The 23,071-nt window shown below is 39.9% G+C and overlaps 1 protein-coding gene across 1 annotated transcript in view; it reads right to left on the bottom strand.

The window, feature by feature from the left end:
• Positions 1–23,071, bottom strand: part of SPTLC2 (serine palmitoyltransferase long chain base subunit 2) — a 107,553-nt gene that overhangs the window by 79,025 nt on the left and 5,457 nt on the right. The window contains exon 2 of the mRNA XM_019427325.2: positions 697–891. Within this exon, the coding sequence (XP_019282870.1) occupies positions 697–891 (195 nt within the window). The remainder of the gene's footprint in view (positions 1–696; positions 892–23,071) is intronic.

Here is a 23,071-nt window from a genome sequence, read left to right on the forward strand (position 1 = left end):
ACACCAGGCATTTTTCACCCTAATTTGGCTGATTTTTGAGAATAGGCAATACATGTGTACTGTACAGAAATCTAGAGGTGCAAAGGAGTATAGAGAGAAAAGTGAAGTGAGGTCTTTCCTCCCAGAGACGACCATTATTATCTCTGTTTACAATTACTCAAACAAGATTGTTTTTCTACCATGAACAGAGCTCAACCACATTCTGTTTACAGACTTGTTTGGGGAGAGGAGCTGATCTGTGAGCCAAACATCTATGTACAATGTGTCTATGAGAAAACACATCATGAGTTCTCCAGAACTACATCTTCTGAGACGAATGGAGCCACAACTTGGGATACAGCACAGTACCATGAACAGACAGAACATGGCTTCTGGCACTTCACAGACCTGTGTGTGTGTACAAGCTCTGACACAAAGTGTCTTAGGAAATGTTATTTAACTTGTGAATTTTAGCTTTCTCATCCATCAAACAGGAATAAATTCTTGTGAAGACTAAATTAGAAATATCTTAAAGACCTTGATTTCTCCATGCCTTAACCTTGTTTTCCACTTCCTTTGTGAAATGCTTTCATTTAACTTCATCTGGAATATTTTTATTTTAACGTGTCCCCAGATCTCTAAAGAAATAATGAGTGAAAATACCAAGATCTCTATAAAAGGCTTCCATTTATAGAATCAAAGACTCTTAACAATTACCTGTTGTTCTTTTCTTTCTGTTGCATGATGACACTTTTCAATTCTCCAATGCCTCAAGAAATCTCGGAGATATCCAAAGAGAGTGAGTACACCATACCCCACATAAGTAAGCACAGCGACCAGCATCGGTGTTTCTTCAAAAGCTTCATTAAACGGTTTTTTGTAAAGTCCTCCATTTTGTGTAACATGATGGACCTAAAAGGGAGTTTAAAAATGTTTATTTCAATCCCAGTAAGAAAAAGATTAAGCTCTAAGTCCTTACAGATTTGCATAACTTCAGAATTCTCTACTAGTAAAAATAAATCCACTAAGATCTAAGCAGGGCATAATTTTTTTCAACAGAAATATTGTAAGTTATATATACTTTAGATAAACAGCAAACAAAGAAAAACAGAGGGAGAAGGAAGTGCCCAAGAACAATGCTTAATGCTCATTTCTATCATTATTTGATTTTATGAAATAGATCCTAAAATGCTATGGTTGGAGCATGTATAATTTCCTTTGTTCTAATAAAGCAAATTAAAAAATAAATCAACAAAGAAAAAGCCTGTCCTGAAAAATAGTATGTTAACTTACAAATGAAGCAGTCAAAGTAAATCAGTCCTAGAATAAACTATTTATAATGTTTTGCTGCTGTATAGTCTTAAAGCCACCAGCCATAGTATTCCAAATAATGACCAGTACTAGGTTCCTATGGGAAACACGTGGTTTATTAACAGCCTTTGTTGTGGTAACACAAATAAATTATGCACAAAAGTAAAATGCTTACGTAAGAGTGGTCCAGCACTGTACAGAAGTAGAAAGTGAAATGCAACACAAGGGAAAAACAGTTAAGAATGGTCAGCAACTGTCATGAAATCATTCTGACCCCTTCATCTTCACCTAAGTACCCATTTCCACTCTAAGATTATCCCTAGTTTAATCCTTTGGGACACTTGAATTTTAATATAAAATACCAAGCTACTGTACTTTTGATCTCATACCTCAAAGCTTTTTACTTTTTGGTCAATCTTTTTTTTTTTTTTTTTTTTTTAATTTTCTTTTAACGTTTGTTTATTTTTGAGACAGACAGAGACAGCGTATGAGCAGGGAAGGGGCACAAGAGAGGGAGACACAGAATCTGAAGCAGGCTCCAGGCTCTGAGCTGTCAGCACAGAGCCTGACTCGGGGCTTGAACCACGAACCGTGAGATCATGACCTGAGCCGAAGTCAGATGCTTAACCGGCTGAGCCACCCAGGCACCCCACTTTTTGGTCAATCTTAATGGAAATCTTGTTTTATAGAAAAATCTCATCAGAGGAGTTTGTGTGTTAACTTTTTTTTAAAAAGTTTATTTATTTTGACAGAGAGAGAACGCTTGAGCTCACAAACCAAACCGTGAGATCATGACCCAAGCTGAAATCAAGAGTCATACACTAAACTGCCTGAGCCACCCAGGCACCCCTGTGTGTTAACTTTAATCTTAACTATGAAACAGCCAATTACAGTGAGAATGGTCATTCACAATTTATCAGGAACACATTTTCAATTGAGTACTGTACTAGAGTTATGAAAAGTCCCAAAGGAATAAAAGATTCTTTCTTGGCCTCTCAGGCAACTTGATCCAAGGGTTAAATATATTTTAGAATATTTCATACCGATAATATTAATTTGGGGAAGCTATCTGAATGCTGCAAGCTAGAACAGCTGGAAAATAAAAACTTGTTCTTAACAAAGGAACGGCATTCAAATAGGCATGATACTTAGAATCTGATGGTACTGCTTCAATTTGATGGCCTAAAGAAACTTGTGAAAACTAATTGTAAAACTGATATAGATCTTCATCAATCTCTTCCCCAAAGGGGTAGAAGTTTGTGTGGATGTTCACTACTGAAAGTTTTCTGCAGGAGCAAGGCTGCAATGTGTTTAGAATAGAATAGCTAGAAATGAGCCAATAACCGAAGACAGGAGATTGTTTAAAAATTAATATAACATATAAACAAGTTATAAACTGGGCAAAGCAGGGGCACCTGGGTGGCTTAGTCAGTTGAGCGTCCTACTCTTGCTTTCAGCTCAGGTCCTCTTCTCAAAGTTGTGAGATGGAGCCCCACACTGGGCTCAGAGGTGATAGCTCAGAGCCTACTTGGGAGTTTTTTCTCTCCCTCTCTCTCTGCCCCTTCCCCATTCACGCGTTCTCTCTCTCTCTCAAGATAAATAAACATTTTTAAAAACCTGGACAGGAGCACCTGGGTGGCTCAGTCAGTTAAGCGTCCAACTAGGTTTCAGCTCAGGTCATGATCTCACAGTTCCACGAGTTCAAGCCTCGCATGGAGCTCTGCACTGACAGTGCAGGGCCTGCTTGGGATTCTGTCTCCCTCTCTCCCTCTCATGTTGTCTCTGTCTCTCTCAAAATAAATAAACTTAAAACTTTTTTAAGCTGGACAAATCAAAAACACTTAAAACACAACAAAAATAAAATAATATTCTGATCATCTCTTTTAAAAACTGTATCTAAGGCACGTGGGTGCCTCAGTTGGTTAAGCGTCTGACTTCAGCTCAGGTCATGATCTCATCATGGTTCACAAGTTCAAGCTCTGCATCAGGCTCTCTGCTGTCAGCACAGAGTCTGCTTCGGATCCTCTGTCCCTCTCTTTCTCTCTGCCCCTGACTGGCTTGTGCGCTCTCTCTCTCTCTCTCAAAAATAAATAAACATAAAAAAAAAATAATAAATAATAAATAAAATATAAAAAATAAAAAACTATATCTAAAAGAACACTGTATTTAATACCAGTACCCAACTCTTAACTCTGAAATTGTTTAAACTATTTTCTCGCAATAGAACATACTAGTAAAAAGACAGCTTTCAGAGCTCCTAAGTAACAAATGTGTGGCAGGTGTGTATGTCAGGAATGCTGTGAGTGTATCTCTTTAAAAGATACCCGCCTTGATTTGAGACACACCCAAACCAGCACTACCCACAGTGTATTCATACTGTTGGCTGGACTGTCTAGGAAGTAGTAAGTTAAATCATTAGTTTGCTTTTAAATATTGTAATTATAATCACAGTGTCACTTTAATTGCATTTTAAGGAACTGAGATTCAACTAAGTAACTCTTGGAAAACAGCCTCAGTCAAATCACTGGGGGTCGCTCTGGGGGTGCCTAGGTGGCTCAGTCAGTTGAGTGTTCAACTTCAGCTCAGGTCATGATCTCAAAGTTCGTGAGCCCCTCATGGGCCTCGCTGCTGTCAGCGTGGACCCCGCTTGGGATCCTCTGTCTCCACCCCACCTCTGCCCCGCTCCCACTCTCTCAAAAAAAAAAAAAAAAAAAAAAAAAAAAAAGTTAAAAAAAAAAATACAGGTCACTCTGATCATTCAGGATCAGAATGTACAGGCCAACTGGTATGCAAACCTCTGATAAAGGTGACAAAGTCTTAGAACTCAGAGAGAAGAAAATCAATTCAACTACTGATGCTAAATTTTCTTATTGACATGATTCAAATAAAAATGATAGTATTACTATCTTATACATGTATAATGTTCCATAAAGGAAAGCACCAGGCTTATTTTGCTCATTATTGCACATCTAGCACTCAGGATAGTATTTATTAAGAGCTAACAAATAGTAAGTACTAAGCAATGTTTCCTTTTATTACTATTAGTATTAGAGAAAGCGGTACCTTACAAGTGTTTGTTGAATGAATGAAAATACACATTATGCTCTTTGCTCTTTCAACAATAAGTACCCTGTAATAGAAGGGTTTAAACAAGTTACAGTGATTGCACAATTAACATTAGGACATTTCTCGAAACGACATCTAATACCTTTTAGTCTCAACTAGACTGGAGATCAAATCCATGCTAAAGAAAACATGGGCTACAAACTTTTCCAGTGTATTTTAGTCTCTGGATTCACCAGGCAAGAGGACTCTTAAAAGGCTTTCATTCATTCTAATGAGAATTACACTGTCGACAAGGCAATCAAGAAAAATACTAGCTTATCACTACCTCCAGGTTAAAAAAACAGTTACTAGTCTGCTCACATTAAGCAGACAAGGTTGTGACAGTGTTAGTACTATTAATCGAGGGAAGATTTAAGTACTACAACGACTACTAAGATGTTTGCCTGAACAGTAACATTTTTTTCCAAGAAAAGGCAAAAGAAGAAAAATTTTTTCCAGTTGAGATCATAAGCATATCATCATAAAACACATTACAGGACAAGGGGAGGGGGGAAAAATCAAACTAATAAGCCATACTGTTCACATGCCTGTAGGCTGTCAGCCATATTTATTAAACTGCTGCCACTCTTAACCAAAGCAATACTGGAAAGGAATAATCACGATAAACCATAAACATAATATGTATGCACTAAAATCATCTGGAAGGAGACACAAGAAATTGGAGTGGGAAGAGAGCATACTTCCTACTTATAACCCTCTGAACCGATGTGATTTTTTCATTTTTAACAAAGAGTACACATTACTGAATTTTTATGTATCATTTTGTTTTAAAAATGTTTACACCAGGGGCACCTGGGTGGTTCAGTCAGTTAGGCATCCGACTTTGGCTCAGGTCATGATCTCCCAGTCTGTGAGTTCGAGTCCCACATCTGACAGCTCAGAGCCTGGAGCCTGCTTTGGATTCAGTGTCTGCCTGCCTCTCTGCCCCTCCCCTGTTCGTGCTCTGTGTGTGTGTCTCTCTCTCCCTCAAAAATAAATAAACATTAAAATTAAAAAAAAAAAAAAAGTTTACACTGAATTTTTCTCACTGATTTTATGCACTATTAATAAAAACAGAATTAATAAAAGCAACATATGCCTTTCATCATAACCTTGGGTCTCTATAGCGTCTCTAGAGAATTCTCATCTTCTTGCTGGCTCTCAGACCGCAAATGCTGATGAGTATACACAAATCCACACGTCAGTTCCAAACTTTCCCCAGAACTCCAAATTTACACTTCCACGCACCACCAAGTTCCACTTGGACATCCCAACTCAGCAAGTCCAAGGCTGAACTCTCACCCTCTTAACTCCTCCCTTAATGCAAACCGGAATCTCCTCCTGAACCACCCACCTCGTTGACAGCATCACCACCCAGTCTACCCAGTCTCCCAAGTTTGGAGTCATCTTTAGCACCACCTCATTTTCTAACTTCATTCTAGAACCAGTAATGCATTTTTGTGCCTTAGTTCAAGACCTTCTTTTGGGGCACAATGACATTTTAAGGAGGCTGGAAATGTTCTACAATTTGAGAGAGGTACTGGAGACACAGTATACACACAGGTTAAAAAAGTCAGGGAGCAGGATATACTTTATGCACTTACCAGACGTATGTTACTCCTCAATTTTAAAAAGCCCTCAGTGCCTCTTCCTTCGGTGGACTATTGCAATGCCCTCCTCTTCCCATCTGGTCTCCCTGCCACCAACACCCTCCACACATGCCAGTTATCCTTCTAGTCACACCAAACTTCTTGCTGCAGTCTTTCCAACAAAGATCCTCTCCTAGAGGGACTGCAAGTCTTCTAATAGCAATAAGGCAATAAATAATATCCAATGTGAACAGTCAAGAAGCAGTAACAGAAGCACGTTGCAATGTGGAGGTCAATGCCAAAAAGAAGATGGAGAAAAGGGTAGGAGAGAGCAGGAGACTGCTGTATATTTCAAAACAAGCCTTGTGGAACCATCTGATGCTTGAAACCATGTGCTACAGGCTGTTAGGAATTCTTAGATCCTAGAGGACTGGACCATAGGGTTATTTGGCTGTGTCCATGTGCTATTTTCAAGACAAGAAAAGAATAACTCCAAAGACAATTCAGAGACCATCGGGTTCCCTCCTCAGTTTCAAAGGTGGCAAGGAGGGACCATCACTTCCGATCCAATAGGCAACCTACTCTAAAGGGGTGGCGGGAGGATGGCGCCTCTCAGTTGGTTAAGTGTCTGACTCTTGATCTCAGCTCAGGTCTTAATCTCAGGGTTGAGTTCAAGCTCTGTGCTGGGCATAAAGCCTATTTAAAGAAAAAGAAAAAAAAAAAAAAGATTCACTAGGTGACTGCCTCCAAAAGGCAGCCTGAAGCATAAGAGGTAGAGGAAAGTGACCCCCCACCCCCACCCCAGTGGGTCCAGGGGGCATAGCATCAAACCAAGGAGGATTTTTCTTGAGCCTTAAAAATCTCATGGAATCTGCCTTGCTAAATTTTGGACTTGGTTCAGACCCATTACTCCTTTCTTCATTCTGATTTCTCCCTTTTGGAACAGGAATGTCTATCCTCTGTGTCCCACCATAGCATTTTGGAAGCACATAATTTACATGGCTTTACAAGCTCACAGCTGAAGATGATTGTCTCAGGATAAATTGTGTCTTGAGTTTCACCCATATCAGATGTAGATGATATTTAGATGAGACTTTGGATTATAGACTTTAGAATTGATGCTGGAATGAGTTAAGACTTTTGAGGCTGTTGGGGCAGAATGAATGTATTTCGCATGCAAGAACATGATTTTAGAGGAGTCATAGGCAGACTGTTATAGGCTGAATGTTTGTCTCCCCTCTTTCCCACCTCATTTATATACTGAAGCTCTAAGCCTCCAGTGTGATAGAATTTCAAAGTGGGGCCTCTGGGAGATAATTAGGTTTGTATTAGGTCATGAGGGTGGGACCCCATGATGTGATTATGTCCTTGTAAGTATTGGAAGCAGAGATCTCCACTGAAGAATGACCCTGTGAATGCACGATGAGAAAGCAGCCATCTACAAGCCAGGAAAAGGGCCCTCACCAAGAACTGAATGTGCCAGCAACTTGATCTTGAAATTCCTGAACCATGACAAATATCTATTGTTTTCTGATTTTTTTTTTTTTAATTTTTCAGAGAGAGACAGAGTGTGAGCGGGGGAGGAGCAGAGAGAGAGGGAGACAGAATCCAAAGCAGGCTCCAGGCTCTGAGCTGACAGCTCAGAGCCTGACGCAGGGACCGAACCCACGGACTGCGAGATCATGACCTGAGCCGAAGTCGGACGCCCAACCGACTAAGCCACCTAGGCGCCCTGACAAATATCTATTGTTTAAGATAGATATGGTATCCATAAACCTATGGTATTTTGTTACAGGTGCCCACACTGATTAAGAAAAAAGTAAGGGCAGATAATATACAGAACTTACTTTCAATTGGCTCAGGAAAAAATAATTGTGTGTGTGTGTGTGTGTGTGTGTGTGTGATGTGTAGAGAGAATGATGGAGAATTTTCTTTAAGAACCATTGGTGAGTCAGTTGCAGTTATGATGTACCTCTATAATTCATCATGTCTCTCTTAAAAACAAAGATATTCTCTTACATAACTACAGAATAATTACCAATCAGGAAACCGATAGGGTACTGTACTAATAGCTAGTCTACAGACTTTATTTAAATTTTGCCAGTTTTCCTAATAACGTCTTTATAGCAAAAGAGTCTTTGATAATGTGCTGCATTCTGGCTTTTCAGTTTCAGAAAAGGAAAAAGTAAGTTTTGATTACAGGGTAAACTGACTTACAAGGAATGATCCTGAGCAGAGGTTTTGAGAATCCCATGAAAGAACACAAGATAACTACGTAATGATACAAAATGGGGAAGCAATTATTGGGAAACAAAAGCAAGTATATTCATACATTTGACATGAATACAAAACCATACAAGCATGATTTTATAAGCAAATAGATAATATCCCCACTGAATGTGACAGCACGATGACAGAACCTGCCCACCTGGCAGACATTTTGGAACATTACAAAAGGGGGTTGCCTGGGTGGCTCAGTCGGTTAAGCGTCCGACTTCGGCTCAGGTCATGATCTCTCAGTCTGTGAGTTCGAGCTCCGTGTCGGGCTCTGTGCTGACAGCTCAGAGCCTGGAGCCTGTTTCAGATTCTGTGTCTCCCTCTCTCTGACCCTCCCCCGTTCATGCTCTGTCTCTCTCTGTCTCAAAAATAAATAAACGTTAAAAAAAATTAAAAAAAAAAAAAAAAAGAAATCAATGTCCACTATGAACACCTACTATTCTTTGGCAACCAAAGGACTGTTATCATTCTTTTCTGCTAAATGAACCCTGTTTACTTCCAGTGGTATACTCTGTTGTTCCTTAAAAAGTTCTACTGAAATGGCCCTTTCTTGGAATCCTACTGAAATGTACTATCCTCTCCCTACCGCATACCACACATACTAACGAAAATAGTTTGGAGCTTTGCACTGGTCACACAAGCTATTCTACACTCTGAACATATATTTCCAGAAGTGTCCTCCTTTTTTCAGCAGGAAAATTTTGAAAAGTAGGGAGTCCACATTTTTTTTTTTTTTTTAAATCAGGATAAATTCCCTCATTTGTGTCAATAGCATCCCCATATGGAATGACTGAAAAGTGCTTCCAAAGCTAGCTGTAAAGCAAACATATTTTGACATTACTGTTTTCCTGCCTCAAAAATGGAGACCCCCAAGTATGTATGCACGGGAGCGTTTTCAGTTAGTTCAGTGGCATCCTGTGCACGCGGGCAGCGAGGCTCTGCCCAGAGTTACCGTTCTCACCTGCCGCCCACGTCTCCTCTGTAGCGTTTCCCAGTCTCCAGGTCAGCGTGTCACGGCATCACAGACCCGAGTAACAGGAGAGCGGAGTAACAGGAGAGTGGAGTACGAGGGTGGCTCTGCCACAGGTGACTGCACCTTCATCTCGGCTCTCTTCCACCTCTGACACGTTCTGGGCCTGTGGCACCACACCCTCCGCTCTGGCTGTGTGGTGGACGCTGACTGAGAGGCAGCCTGGTTCGCATGCCTTTGCCTTCTCTGCGAATAATCTCGGATTATTCTGGTGGTCGCCTCTGTGCGACACGATCACGTTCCTTCCTCGGTCCTGACTGACACGGGGATAGGCTCCTGTGCCACAATGAACCTAACAACACTCTCTCACGGGGATTTAAAATTTCCATGGGGAGAGTTTGTCCTTAAGTAGAATAGTATCTGTATTATATACTCTCCATCAGAGTTAACATATCTGAAAACTTTTACAAATTTTTAGTTTTAACAAGTATTTCTTGAACGTTTGCATATTTTCAATAAAATTTAAAGTGGGCATATGTAGTGTTTCTCTTGTAAAGTCAGCATACATTACATACAATTTTACATGCAAAATACTGGAATTGGAAAAACACTATACTTGGAAAGCACTAAACCAACACATTCAAGTATAAAGAAAATAATCTCCTGAAGCTCTACAACCCAGAGATAACCACTGTAACATTTTCATGTATATCCTGCTAGATAGGTAGGTAGGTAGATAGATACACACACACACAAATATATATATATATATATAATATATATATGTATATATATATATAATATATATATGTAATAGGGAGGGTGTACAGTTTTATGTAAAAGAAATTGCTTAATGTCATTAATATATTCTATCACCAGTAAGACAAACATCATTCTTTTAAGGGGTACAAAAATTTCCCAGTATGAATATATAGTGTAATTTATTTAACCAATCCCTGTGCATAATGTTTACACTTCCCCAATATTTTCAATATGTCAACACTTTGTATATCTTCTCACACTTTTGAGTTTTTCATAGGGATAAATTCCTGGAAATGAGATTGCCCACTCAAAAAGTATATGTGTGGGACGCCTGGGTGGCTCAATTGGTTGAGCGTCCGACTCTTAATTTTGGCTCAGGTCATGATCTCAAGGTCAGGGGATCCTGTCCCACGTGGGGCACAGACCGCTTGAGATTCTCTCTCTCCCTCTCTCTCTGCCACTCTCCCGTGTGTGCTTGCGCTTTCTCTCTTAAGAAAAAGAGGGAGGTGCATGGGTGGCTCACTGGGTTAAGCTTCTGATTTCAGCTCAGGTCATGATCTTATGGTTCATGGGTTCAAGCCCCACATCAGACTCTGTGCTGATAGCTCAGAGCCTAGAGCCTGGTTCAGATTCTGTGTCTCCCCCTCTCTCTCCCTCTCCCCCGCTCATGTTCTATCTCTTTCTCTCAAAAATGAGTAAACATTAAAAAAATGTATATGTATGTATGTGTATATATATGATTCTGATCAGAATATCATTTTAAAATGAATTTAAAGGAAGCTGTAGAAATATTTTTTAAGCTTTCTGATTTCTAAAGTGCAATTGACTGCAATTTAAGTGATCCAAACCGTATCTTTAAATGAGTAAAACTACTATCTCAAAATATAATGTAACACAGAATCATCTTGGGTTCCCAAAATGCATTGGTGAAAATGTGATACAAATGTCACTTTCCTCACCTGATCTTTAAGTCAGAGAGTTTCAGGTACACAGTCCTACCTTCTGAGTGTTTTTGTTTTTTCTTCTCTCTCTCTCCCTTCCTCTCTTCCTCATGCTTTCTTTCCTGACACATTGATTCTAAAATTCATGTGCAAAAGCAAAGGACCAGGAAGAGCCAAAGCAGTTTTGAAGAGAAATTAGGTAGGAGGAATCACCTTTATTAGATAATAAGACTTGCATAAACCTATAGTGATATTGGCAGTATGATTTTGATGGAACAAAATAGAAAACCCAGAAAGAGCACACTATGAATATGAAATTTGATTGATAATGATGGTGGCATTTCAAATCAGTGGGGAATGGACTAGTGCTGAGAGAGGTGATTTTCTGTATAGAAAAAGAAGGAAAAAAAAATCCCCACCTCACACCAATCTGTAAAATCAATTCCAGGTTGTTAGATACTCAAATATGAAAATTATATATATATAACTCTAGCACAGAGGAGAAAATATTTATGACCTTAAAGTATAGAGTGACTTTCCTAAAACTACCAAAGCACAAATTATAAAATAAAGGTTGATAAGTTTGATCGCTTAAAACCTTTACAGGGGCACCTGGGTGGCTCAGTTGGTTGAGCGTCTGACTCTTAATTTCGGCTCAGGTCAAGACTCAGTTGCTCAACTGACTGAGCCACCCAGGCACCCCAAGGCAGTGGTTTTTTAGATATGGCTCTGTAAGTATAAGCAACCAAAAACAAATAAATTGGAGTAGATCAAAATTAACTTTTTCCGTCTTTGTACTTTTGTATTTCAAAGGACACTGTCCACAGAATGAAAAGATAATTCACAATATATTTGAAATCATATGTGGATAAGGGACTTGTTATATAGAATACATAACGTACTCTTACAACTCAACAATAAAAAGACAACCCAATTTTAAAACAAAGGACTTGAGGGGCGCCTGGGTGGCTCAGTCGGCTAAGTGGCCGACTTCGGCTCAGGTCATGATCTTGTGGTCCGTGAGTTCGAGCCCCGTGTCGGGCTCTGTGCTGACAGCTCAGAGCCTGGAGCCTGTTTCGGATTCTGTGTCTCCCTCTCTCTGACCCTCCCCCGTTCATGCTTTGTCTCGGTCTCAAAAATAAATAAACATAAAAAAAAATTTTTTTTAAGTAAAAATAAAAAAATTTAAAATAAAAAATAAAACAAAGGACTTGAATAGGCTTTTCTCCAAAGAAGATATACAAATGACTAGTAAATCCACGAAAAGATGCTCTGCATCATTAGTCATTAGGGAAATCCAAGTCAAAACCACAGTGAGATGCTACTTCATATCCGCTAGGATAGCTAAAACCCTTGTACATTGCTGGTGTGATCACAAAATGATATAGACACTTTGGAAAACAGTTCCTAAAATGCTAAACATAAAGTTACCATATGATGCAGCATTTCTAGTCCCTGGAGAAATGAAACATACACACAAAAACTTCTACATAAATGCTCATGGCAACATTATTCCTAAGAGTCAAAAAGTGGAAACAATCCAAATGTCCATAAATTGATGAACAGATAAACAAAATACAGAATAATTTTACAGTGGAATATTATTTAGCAATAAAAAGGAAGTAATGATACATGTTAAAGATGAAAGAAACATTATGCATATTATAAAAAGCCAGAAATCAAAGGCTTCATACTCTGGTTCCACTAACATGAAATGTCTAGGACAGGTAAATCCACAGAGACAGAAAGTAGACTAGGAGTTTGCCAGGGCCAGGGGTGGAGTTTGTTTTTGGGGCGATGAAACTGTTCTAAAGTTACGTTGTGATGATTGCACCATTATGTGAATATAATAAAAACCAATGAATTGTACACTTGGAAAGGGCGAATGTAATGATTTGTTAATTACATTTCAATAGAACTGTTTTGTAAGAAACAGAGGCCTTGTGTACAATATGACATTATAAACACAGTAACACCAGGGGTTAGTATCCAGGTGCAAAAGCCATATAAATTAGAGGCAAGTATGCACTCCAGCAGAAAAATGGGCCAAAGATAGGAACTGTCAATTCACAGAGAAAGGAACTTGATCGCAAAATAAATATATGAATATGCTCATCCTCACTAGTCCAAGTTATTATAAATTAAAACAATGTAACTGTTTCCATCTTTACCTTTCTGAAAGCTGTAAAAATAAAAGACCATATTAAATGTTGGCAATGTTATGTAGCAATGGGAATTTATATACAGGTGCTCTTAGTATAAATTGGTACAATTGTCTTGGAGAATAGTGGCAATTTCTAGAAAAGTTGAAATAATGACCACCCTATTAAGTTTTTATCTGGGTATATACAATAGCTGAGATTTGCAAACATTTTTGTTCTAGCCTATACTAAGGATGAACATTTTTCTATCAACCTAATGCACGTATAATGTATGAGGTCTTGGGAATGAGGACCTCAACATATTACTTTTGGGGGGATCAGTTCAACCTGTAACATGCTGTTTTCCCAAGAAATTCTGCTCATGCCACAAGGAGACATGTTTAAGAATGTTTACTGTAGAAATGTAATAACAAAAAAATGGAAGTAACCTAGTTTTTCATTAGTAGGAGAATGCCTACCCTCCTACAACAAACAAGCAAAAAACCAGTATGGCATATTGCTAGAATAAATACTATACAGCAGTGAAGAGAGGACTCTAGATCTGTATTATCAACATGGGCAAATCTCAGAAACATATTGTTAAACAAAAGCTGCAGAAAGATACATATGGTGTGATATGTATATAAGGATTAAAAACATGCAGGAGAATACTGTATTGCTTATGGCTGTGTCTACAGGGAAGGTTTCATTCATTCATTCATTCATTCATTCATTCATTTATAAAAGGAAAGGTACTTTTTTCATCTTCTTAAATCATTTATTTTTGAGAGAGTGCTTGCACGCGCATGGAGGAGGGGCAGAGAGAGGGAGAGCTAGAATCCCTAGCAGGCTCTTTGCTTTTAGCATCAGAGTCTGATGCAGGGCTTGAACCCACCAACGGGGAGTTCGTGACCTGAACTGAGATCAGGATGCTTAACCAACTGAGCCACCCAGGCGTCCCAGAAAGGTATTTTTTTTCATGCATGGTAATGATAAACACCAAAATGAGGGTAGTTTTTATACTTTTGGGGGAGAAAGGGAAGTTAACACTTCACTAGGACAAACTTCTTAAACGGACTGGGGGAATTGCTTAAACATAAGTCAGATCAACACTCCCCTGAGGGCTTCTTATCACTGACAACAAAAGACAGTTTCTGTTGGTTTGCAGGGCCCTGTGTCATCAGGTTCTCCCATACTTCTGACTTCATTCATATCCCATCAGGTCACTGCACTCCAGCCAAGTGGGCCTTTCTGCTCTTCCCTGAACACATCAAGAAGCACCTCTGCCCTTCCCCCACCCTGCGCCGCGGGGCTTTTGCCCTCACAGTAACTCCAGCCTGGAAAACTTCTCTCATTAGTTTTCTCCCTGCCTCTGTGTACATTTTGCTTACCCCTTACCTCCTTCTGACAGGTTATCCTTGACCACCTTGTCTAAAATGCTTTCCTCTTCCCATGGTTTTTTTTTTTTTTTTTTTTTTTTTTTTTTTCTGGTTATAGAGCTTACAATTGCCTGGTATTTTAGTGTATATCTATTTGCTTATTTATTGTCTGCCTCTCCCATTGGAGTGTATGGTATTGTATTCCAGTGTTCAGATCATGCTTAGCTCATAGAGGCTCAGGAAGTATTAATGGAATAAATGAAAGAATTAATGATAGCTTTAATGTTTTATTTAATGGGAAAAAATAAGATCTAAAGCCTATAAGCTAACTGTTAAGTTTTGATAAATCTATATGTTGAGTATCTTTTAATCTGCTTTTTGTATTAATTACAGTGTGCTATTTCATATATACTTGCTAGTTGACAAAAACCAGTTTCCCAAAATAATGTTGTAAATATACACAAGAAACAAGTTGTGGTACGTTTGCTGTTCAAGAAACCCGTAGCGTAGTTTTTATTGTTTCAGGTTTACAGGTGGTTAGACTCAGCAGGAGCTTACTGAACGTTCCTGGTAGTGGCAGTGACAGCCTGTGAGGAGGAGCAGGAAGAGGCCGATGACCGTCCGATGGTCTGGAAATGGCACAGACCCTAGTGTATTTTATCGCCTTTCCATTAGTTCTTTCTAAGGGGCGGCGTGGCCAGAAGTGGGACTTCTGTAGCACCCCTTCCCATTGTCCTATGAGGGGTCTAAGCCGTGACATGCTGGTTAGTGCTTCAAGGGAAGGGAAGCCTGTCAGCACTGACTTTTCTGCCATGTCTCCCATTCTCACCTTGATTTGAAATGCCATGAAGCTGGGCTGAGACACCTGTGATCACCAATTAGACTGTAACAGAAGTACATGTTGGAGACCCCTGTTTATGTGCTAACAGCTAGGATCTTTATTGCCTCCTGCGCAGGCTTGGCTTGCATGTAGAAGCAAAGGGAGTTTATTTCTAGGACAGCTAAATTAGTGTCCTGGTTTCCTAAAAGCAGACGTTTTCTTAGCAGTGGAAGCTCATATAATTATTTATCTCAATCCAAGTATAGCTAAGTAATATGAGCAGCAAAATTATCTAATTACTGTATGAGTAGCAAAAAAGGAGCACAAATGGTAAGTTTTAAGGGAAATTCTGATATTAAGCCACTGATGATTTTAAAACAGACTAAGTTGTAGTATTTCTGAAATAATTAAAGGAAAATTTGATTCATAGAAAATCTGAGAAATATGACTAAGAAATGGCAATAAATTGAAAATGTAAAGACTTGGATTCTAACCGCAATTTAGAACTTAGAATTAAATTTTTGAATTCAGTTTCCTAGAATGTGTGTGACTGGACACATTGCTCAATCTCCTTTCCTTGGTGCTGTCATTTAGTCATGTGAAGAGGACTCAGAATCACTTGTAAAAGAAGGGCTTCTCACTGTGTTGGTGTATTTTTCATCCTGTGTATTTAAATATAAATCCCTTTTGACAGTATTCTTTAAGTTTCCTTATTCTCTTTAATCTCAAAAACCATATTGATCTTTGCATCCTTTTTCGCTAAAAAAAAAAAAACCCCTGAAGAGTCCTTGAATACAAGGATTATCTCTTTATTTGTGTCTTCAAATACAGAGTACAAACCTTGATATAGAGATTAAATATTTGTTGAGAAGAATGCGATGATAACGCTGATTTTGAGCTCCTTGGTAGAAAGGGGGCTCTGGGTTCCTAGGAGAGGCTTTGATGTCTGAAAGTTATTTGTGCAGTTTTGGGATGTTAAAAAATGAGACAGGAGGAATGTCCATTCCCGGGTACATGAAATTAAGGAGAGAGGGAGAGGGTCAAGTTGTAAGGGATTTCCCAGGGTTGGTAGTACCAAAGTGAAGAGAGGGAATGTGTAGACTATTGTATTCTCTGCTTTCTATTTCAGGCATGTCCACATTCTCTCCCTGCCCCTAGGAAAGCAGACATCTTTGATTGATTGCTGGACACTATATATAAAGGACCTGCAGAGACTCAAGTCCATGTTGTTTTCTCCTTTTGCTCTGAGCACCCGCAATCTAACCAGGGACTGAGATAGGTGGGACTGGGCTAAAACTCTGGGTAGATTCCATCTAAGGATGGGATCCATTGTGTTTGTTGCAAGCCCCTCCCTCTAGCATTGTAAGACTGTGGTTGATTTCAAGCCACCTTTCTAGTCTAGCTCTCTAGCTTCTCTAGCACATGGTAAGTGTCCTGTGCAGAAAACTGGCCGTAGGTCTGGGGCTCTGCTAGAATTCAGTCTGTCATACCATCCTATAGAGCTATCATAAGCTCCACTGGTTTTTCTTCCCCTTGGCAGAGTTCTTCTGCTTGTGGCAAGCCCATTTATGATCATTCGTGCTCACACTCTGCAAATAACACCAGGGAAGAAAACGACTAGCGATTTCAGCTCACTAAGGAAAGGTTCTTCTTCTCTGGAATTTTAGTTTATTTGCCCTCTTTGCTTTGCATGAGAGACAGTTCTTCAATGTCTTTAACACTATTTCTTGTTTTGAGTAATCTGTGTAGTTTTATCTAGTTGTTCTGTGAAAGTGATGGTTTGTCTCTACCTATTAATTTTAACCTATAAGCAGAAGTCTCAGTATGGTTTTTTGTTTTTGTTGATGTAAATGGGACATCAAAATAAAGTTGTTCAAACAACTTTGATAGAGGGTGCCTGGGTGGCTCAGTCGGTTAAGGGTCCAATCAGGTCATGATCTCACGGTTCACGGGTTCGAGCCCTGTGTTGGGCTCTCTGCTGTCAGCACAGAGCCTGGAGCTTGCTTTGGATTCTGTGTCTCCCTCTCTCTCTGCCCCTCCCCAACTTGTGCTCTCTCTCTCAAAAATAAATAAACATTAAAAAAAAAAAAAAAAACAAGATAGAAATTCTCTTTGTAAAGTCTGAAGGTAGACAGGTAGCATTCAGTAGGGTATGAGCTATCTTTGTTTTGTAATCTTTTAGGATGTTTTTATTTTTATTTATTAAATTTCTTTTTGTAGTGTTTATTTTTGAGAGAGAGGGGAAAAAAAAAAAACAAAAACCCACAAGTGGGGAAGGGGTGGCAAGAGAGGAAACACAGAATCTGAAGCAGGCTCCAGGCCCGAGCTGTCACCACAGAACCCAAGGAGGGGGCTCAATCCCACGAACTGTGAGATTATGATGTGAGCCGAAGTCAGACGCTTAACCCAGGTGCTCCTGTTTATTTTTTGTTTGAGAGAGAGAGAGGGAGAGAGAGTATGGGAGCATGAGCTGGGGAGAGGGGCAGAGGGGGGGAGAGAGAGAGAATCTTAAGCAGGCTCCATGCTCAGAGCAGAGCCTAACGACAGCCTTGATCCCACTACCCTGGGATCATGACTGAAGCAGAAATCAAGAGTCAGAGGCTTAACTCACTGAGCCACCCAGGCACCAGGATGTTTTGTTGTTGTTGTTGTTGTTGTTTTAGCATCTCCGTCTTCAACCACATCTATCTACATTCCAGGCCACTGGCACTTCATTCTCTTTCTCTCCAGGAAAGAGAAGTGGAAAGAGAACAATTGTTTTAAAGGATGTAATCCGGCCCTGGTACCTGCCCCTTCTGTTCACTTCCTGTTGGCCAAAGTTCATTACATGGCTACCCCTAGCTGCCAGGGAGATTGAGAAATGTAGACTGTAGCTGGATGACCATGGACCCAGCTAAATCTGAGAGCTTCTACTACCAAAGGGGAGATAGGAATATCTACAGGGGGCCAGTTAACAGTCTCTGTGATGCTATGGTGTGGGGAGAAGCTCTAACCAGAGTTTGCTTCTAAATAGTCCCATTTTCTTAAACTCTTGTACTAAATAATCTATTACTTCCTCTTTGATTTGTGATTTTTCAACCCTGAATGAGTCTTGTTTAATGTTTACGAGCATGTTCTCCATAGTTAGGCAAAGTTAGCAGACAAATACTGTCTGAATTTTGATCTGTGGTCTTCTGTTGTCTTTTTTTAAAAAATACTAGTTCTGATTTTTGTTTTTCCTTTTTTGGTCTGTCTTCATGTGTGTTAATGAGAACCTGGAAAGGGTTTAGTTATAGGTGGCAATGAGACTCTCACGTCTTCAAAACAGGAAAGGTACTGCCTTATAATTTTGGACCAGATGTCCCTTATCCCAGATAAGAGTAAACAATATTCCAAATGCACAAAATTAACAGAGTTAGGAGCCCTTTTAAAAATTTTTACTGACACTCTGAAAATCAGTAGGTGCCTAGTCAGTGTTAAGTGTACAGAAGTTCTAAGACATTTTAACATAGAATATATACCTGTTAAATTTCTTTCAGTTGATAGCAGTGGAAACTGACTCTAGCTAACCAAAAAGGTGATTTATTGCAAGGATCATAGGCATGCAAAAAATAAATAAAAGGAGGGAGCAGGGTAGAACTGATGAACAACTCAGAAAAGTCAGACGGGAACTAGCACCTGGGACCTCAGCAGCAGGAGTTCACAGACCTTTTCTCCAGGATGTTGGAGATCCAGTGCCCTTCAGACTCTTTCCCTGTTGAAACCATAAATCCCCGTGAGAGAGTGTTGTTAGGTTCATTGTGGCACAGGAGCCTATCCCCGTGTCAGTCAGGACCGAGGAAGGAACGTGATCGTGTCGCACAGAGGCGACCACCAGAATAATCCGAGATTATTCGCAGAGAAGGCAAAGGCATGCGAACCAGGCTGCCTCTCAGTCAGCGTCCACCACACAGCCAGAGCGGAGGGTGTGGTGCCACAGGCCCAGAACGTGTCAGAGGTGGAAGACAGCCGAGATGAAGGTGCAGTCACCTGTGGCAGAGCCACCCTCGTACTCCGCGCTCCTGTTACGCGGGTCTGTGATGCCGTGACACGCTGACCTGGAGACTGGGAAACGCTACAGAGGAGACGTGGGCGGCAGGTGAGAACGGTAACTCCGGGGCAGAGCCTCGCTGCCCGCGTGCACAGGATGCCACTGAACTAACTGAAAACGCTCCCGTGCATACATACTTGGGGGTCTCCATTTTTGAGGCAGGAAAACAGTAATGTCAAAATATGTTTGCTTTACAGCTAGCTTTGGAAGCACTTTTCAGTCATTCCATATGGGGATGCTATTGACACAAATGAGGGAATTTATCCTGATTTAAAAAAAAAAAAAAATGTGGACTCCCTACTTTTCAAAATTCCCCTGCTGAAAAAAGGAGGACACTTCTGGGAATATATGTTCAGAGCGTGGCATAACTTGTGGCATATCTAATTTAAACTCCTCAAAACTTACCAGTAATTTCTAAACTGCCAAATCCAGTGGCTTAATAGAGTAAGACAAGCCAGGTTCTATCAACTTACTAACTGGACTGGTTATTTAAATGATCTGGAATTCAGTCTTATTTATAAAATGGGGATAATATACACCCAGAAAGGACCTTGTGAAGACTAGATACATGACAAAGCTGGAGGAGGTCCTGGCCACAGTAAATGGTACCTGTTACAATTATAGCCTTGCTTTCCCACCGCCACCACGTTGCATACCCTCCTTAATGAAATGGCCTCTCTCTCTCCTTGGGCTTTCTCAAACCACTTCCCAATGATTCTGTTCTTGCACAATCAGCCTTCTTCAGCAGTGTGTGTGTCTTCTCCCAGTAACATTATGATTCCCCCATATTACTTCCTAGGTGTCTCCTCTTCTTGCTTAGTGCCTTCTTCTGCTTCACCAATTCTCATGGCTTCAACCACCACCAGTTCATTCCTTCAACTAAGATTCCCTAAGATCCTACCACACACCAGGCACAAGGCAAATACAGAAGTCCCCCTTACCCATGTTCTCCAAACCCACAGTCAACCACAGTCTGGAAGATGATCCTCCTTCTGATGTATCATCAGAAGGTCAACACCAGTCTTAATGCTGTGTCACAATGCCTACATCATTCACCTCATTTGGTCACATCCTGTAGGCATGTTATCGTCTCACATCATCACAACAGTGAGTACAGTACAATAAGGTATTTTGAGAGAGAGAAACCACATTCACATAACTTTTATTACAGCGTATCATTATAATTTTCTATTTCATTATTATTTATTGTGGTTAATCTCTTACTGTGCCTAATTTATAAATTAACATTTATCATGGGAATGTATGTAGAGGAAAAAATAGTATATACAGGGTTTGATACTATCTACTGTATACAGCGGTTTCAGGCATTGACTAGGGATCTTAGAAAATATGCCCCACGGATAAGGGGAACTATGCAGTAAAATCTCAGATGTTTGCTGAAGGCTTACTAATTAGACAGCAGGAGGCTTATTTAGAATAAGTCAAAACCATCAAATTTGGGAAGTCAGTACTTTACTTTCTAAACCTACCAGATTACCAAATTTGTTGAATACTTTCCCCAACCTCAATATGCGTTATTTGGAGTAAGGCTGGGCCATACCCATAGTCTCAGTACAACTGCGTATTTCACTGTACTTAGAGATCAGCAGAAAGCAGCAGGCTGGTAAAACAGACCACACTAAAAAAAATCAATACCCCTACACCAGGGATTATCCCAATCCTTTTGGGTCCTACAGTACACATGTATTATTTCTACAATCAGAAGCAAAAATTTTTTAAAGAGGAAAAATAGCAACCTTAATCTTTATTATGGGTCTTGAAGGTAGCATTAAAGACCGCAAACATCAACATAAATGTTCTCAGATTAAATGGGTTGAGAGAAAGGGCTTACTTGCTTAATCAGTCACAAACTACAAATTATATTATGGAAGGCTTCTTAGAAGCTATTCAGAAGGCAACGGACTTCTGAGGCCACAAACCACGTATTTAATCAAGTAAGGCACACCCACTCAGAATGCAAACACAGTCTCTACCCATCCCTCTCAATTGCCTATTCTGCCAATAAAACACTACTTCTTTCTTTCAAAAACTGAATCTAATTGAATCTCAACCAATTAACTATCTTGCCCCAGAGCACTACAAAGTTTCTAGGGCACCTAGGCCAACCCTAAAAAGTGGGCAAGCCTGCTTTCCCTGAATATCCAAGTTTTAAAATACTGTCTTAAGAATACAGAGGTTTATGTATTAAATACTGCTTTCATTGCCCAAGAAGTTTTATTCGAGAGAATTCCTGAGTGGAATTAATGACTCTGGAATCTTTCAGATCCAGCTAGGAAGATTTGAAATGTTCTTCTCCTTGGAAGAAGTGCATTCAAAACAAAAATCTAGTCCTACAACTGTAGTTACAACATTATTTTGGCTCAACGCCTTGAGGTCTTTGGATGTCTCATGAGACCTGTGAAGTGTGAACAGGTATCATGGCCAAGTGTGAACAGATACTCCTCCAGCTCTTGTCTTAAAACTAACTTCTTTTCACAGTTACTGTTTCCTTTCAGTGGAAACAAAAGCTAGTAGCTATTTAGTAAACCACCCTCCATTAGTTATTCATTTGCCTCCTAAGTAGCAAGACTGGCCCTTTGTTCTTTCTACTTTGCTAGTCTTATTATTTAAATAAGAACATGACTTGTGCCCCAAGTCCTCCTTAGGATAGAATCTTATTCTGGCAGCTAGAAGGCTGTCATCATTCTAATATATCATTAAAACTACTTCTAAAACTACTTCTACAGGTTAGAAAGTTAGGTTCAAAATGGTCTCAAAGGCAGGTAATTTTTTTTTCCCTTCAATACTTATTAACTAGTTAAGGAAGGTAAAATGTGCGCCCAAACCTCAAACGTGCCTTAAAGAAGTGAAAGAGATTTTTTTTAAAAGGCTGTAAACAAGGAGCTCTAAAAGTAAAAACAAGTATTCTATTTCAGGTGCAACCAAAATACGGCATTTATTTGATCAAACGTTAAACCCACAGTAAGAAACTCTTGCAATTAAGATCACTGAATGCTGCAACACGCTGAAGAAAAGTTCCTGCAAATCCTCTAGGGGTCTTTAAAAATAGAATAGAATCATCTATCAAGATTACTTTTTAATAAAGTCCTACAAAGAGATAAAAGAACTGAATTACATAAACCCCTAAAGGTTCCTTCTAGCTCTAATTCTGCCAAAGCTCCCAATTCTAACTCTTTCAAAGTTTTCCTAGTGCTAATTGCCACCCTTCACCTCAAATAAAGGCTGGCCCTCCTCTCACCCCTCTGAATGGTAAGGGAGGAAAAATTACTGCTTTATTGCTCCTCTTCCTTGTGAAAACTCCATGTCTACTGTCATCGTTAAAAAACAGTCATGTCTACACAAGGCTCCCGTAAAGAACAAAACCCAACGCTCCTGCGATGTTCCTCCTCTCCTCTCCTCTCACTGAGCTACCACACTCACAGCACTTCTCACACCTGATTGGGGCGGGGGGGGGGAGGTGTTCCACCGTGACACCAGCTGGTGTCGGTTTAACCCAATTCTAGCACTCTCTTCCTGGAGATAGTGTCAGATCCCTCAGGTGAAGGCCCCACCCCCTTCAGATGCCTGTCACAAGTCCAGGTTGTCCCATGGCTTCTGACCCATCAGCTATAAATCAGGTTTCTCACCACTTCCTCCTCTGGTTGATAATTTGCTAGAATGGCTCACAGAACTCAGGAAAACTGTTTATTTACTATTTCCCAGTTTAT

Source organism: Panthera pardus, unplaced genomic scaffold, assembly GCF_024362965.1.
Source record: "Panthera pardus isolate Hobbes unplaced genomic scaffold, ASM2436296v1 HiC_scaffold_24, whole genome shotgun sequence".
NCBI classification, from domain to species: domain Eukaryota; kingdom Metazoa; phylum Chordata; class Mammalia; order Carnivora; family Felidae; genus Panthera; species Panthera pardus.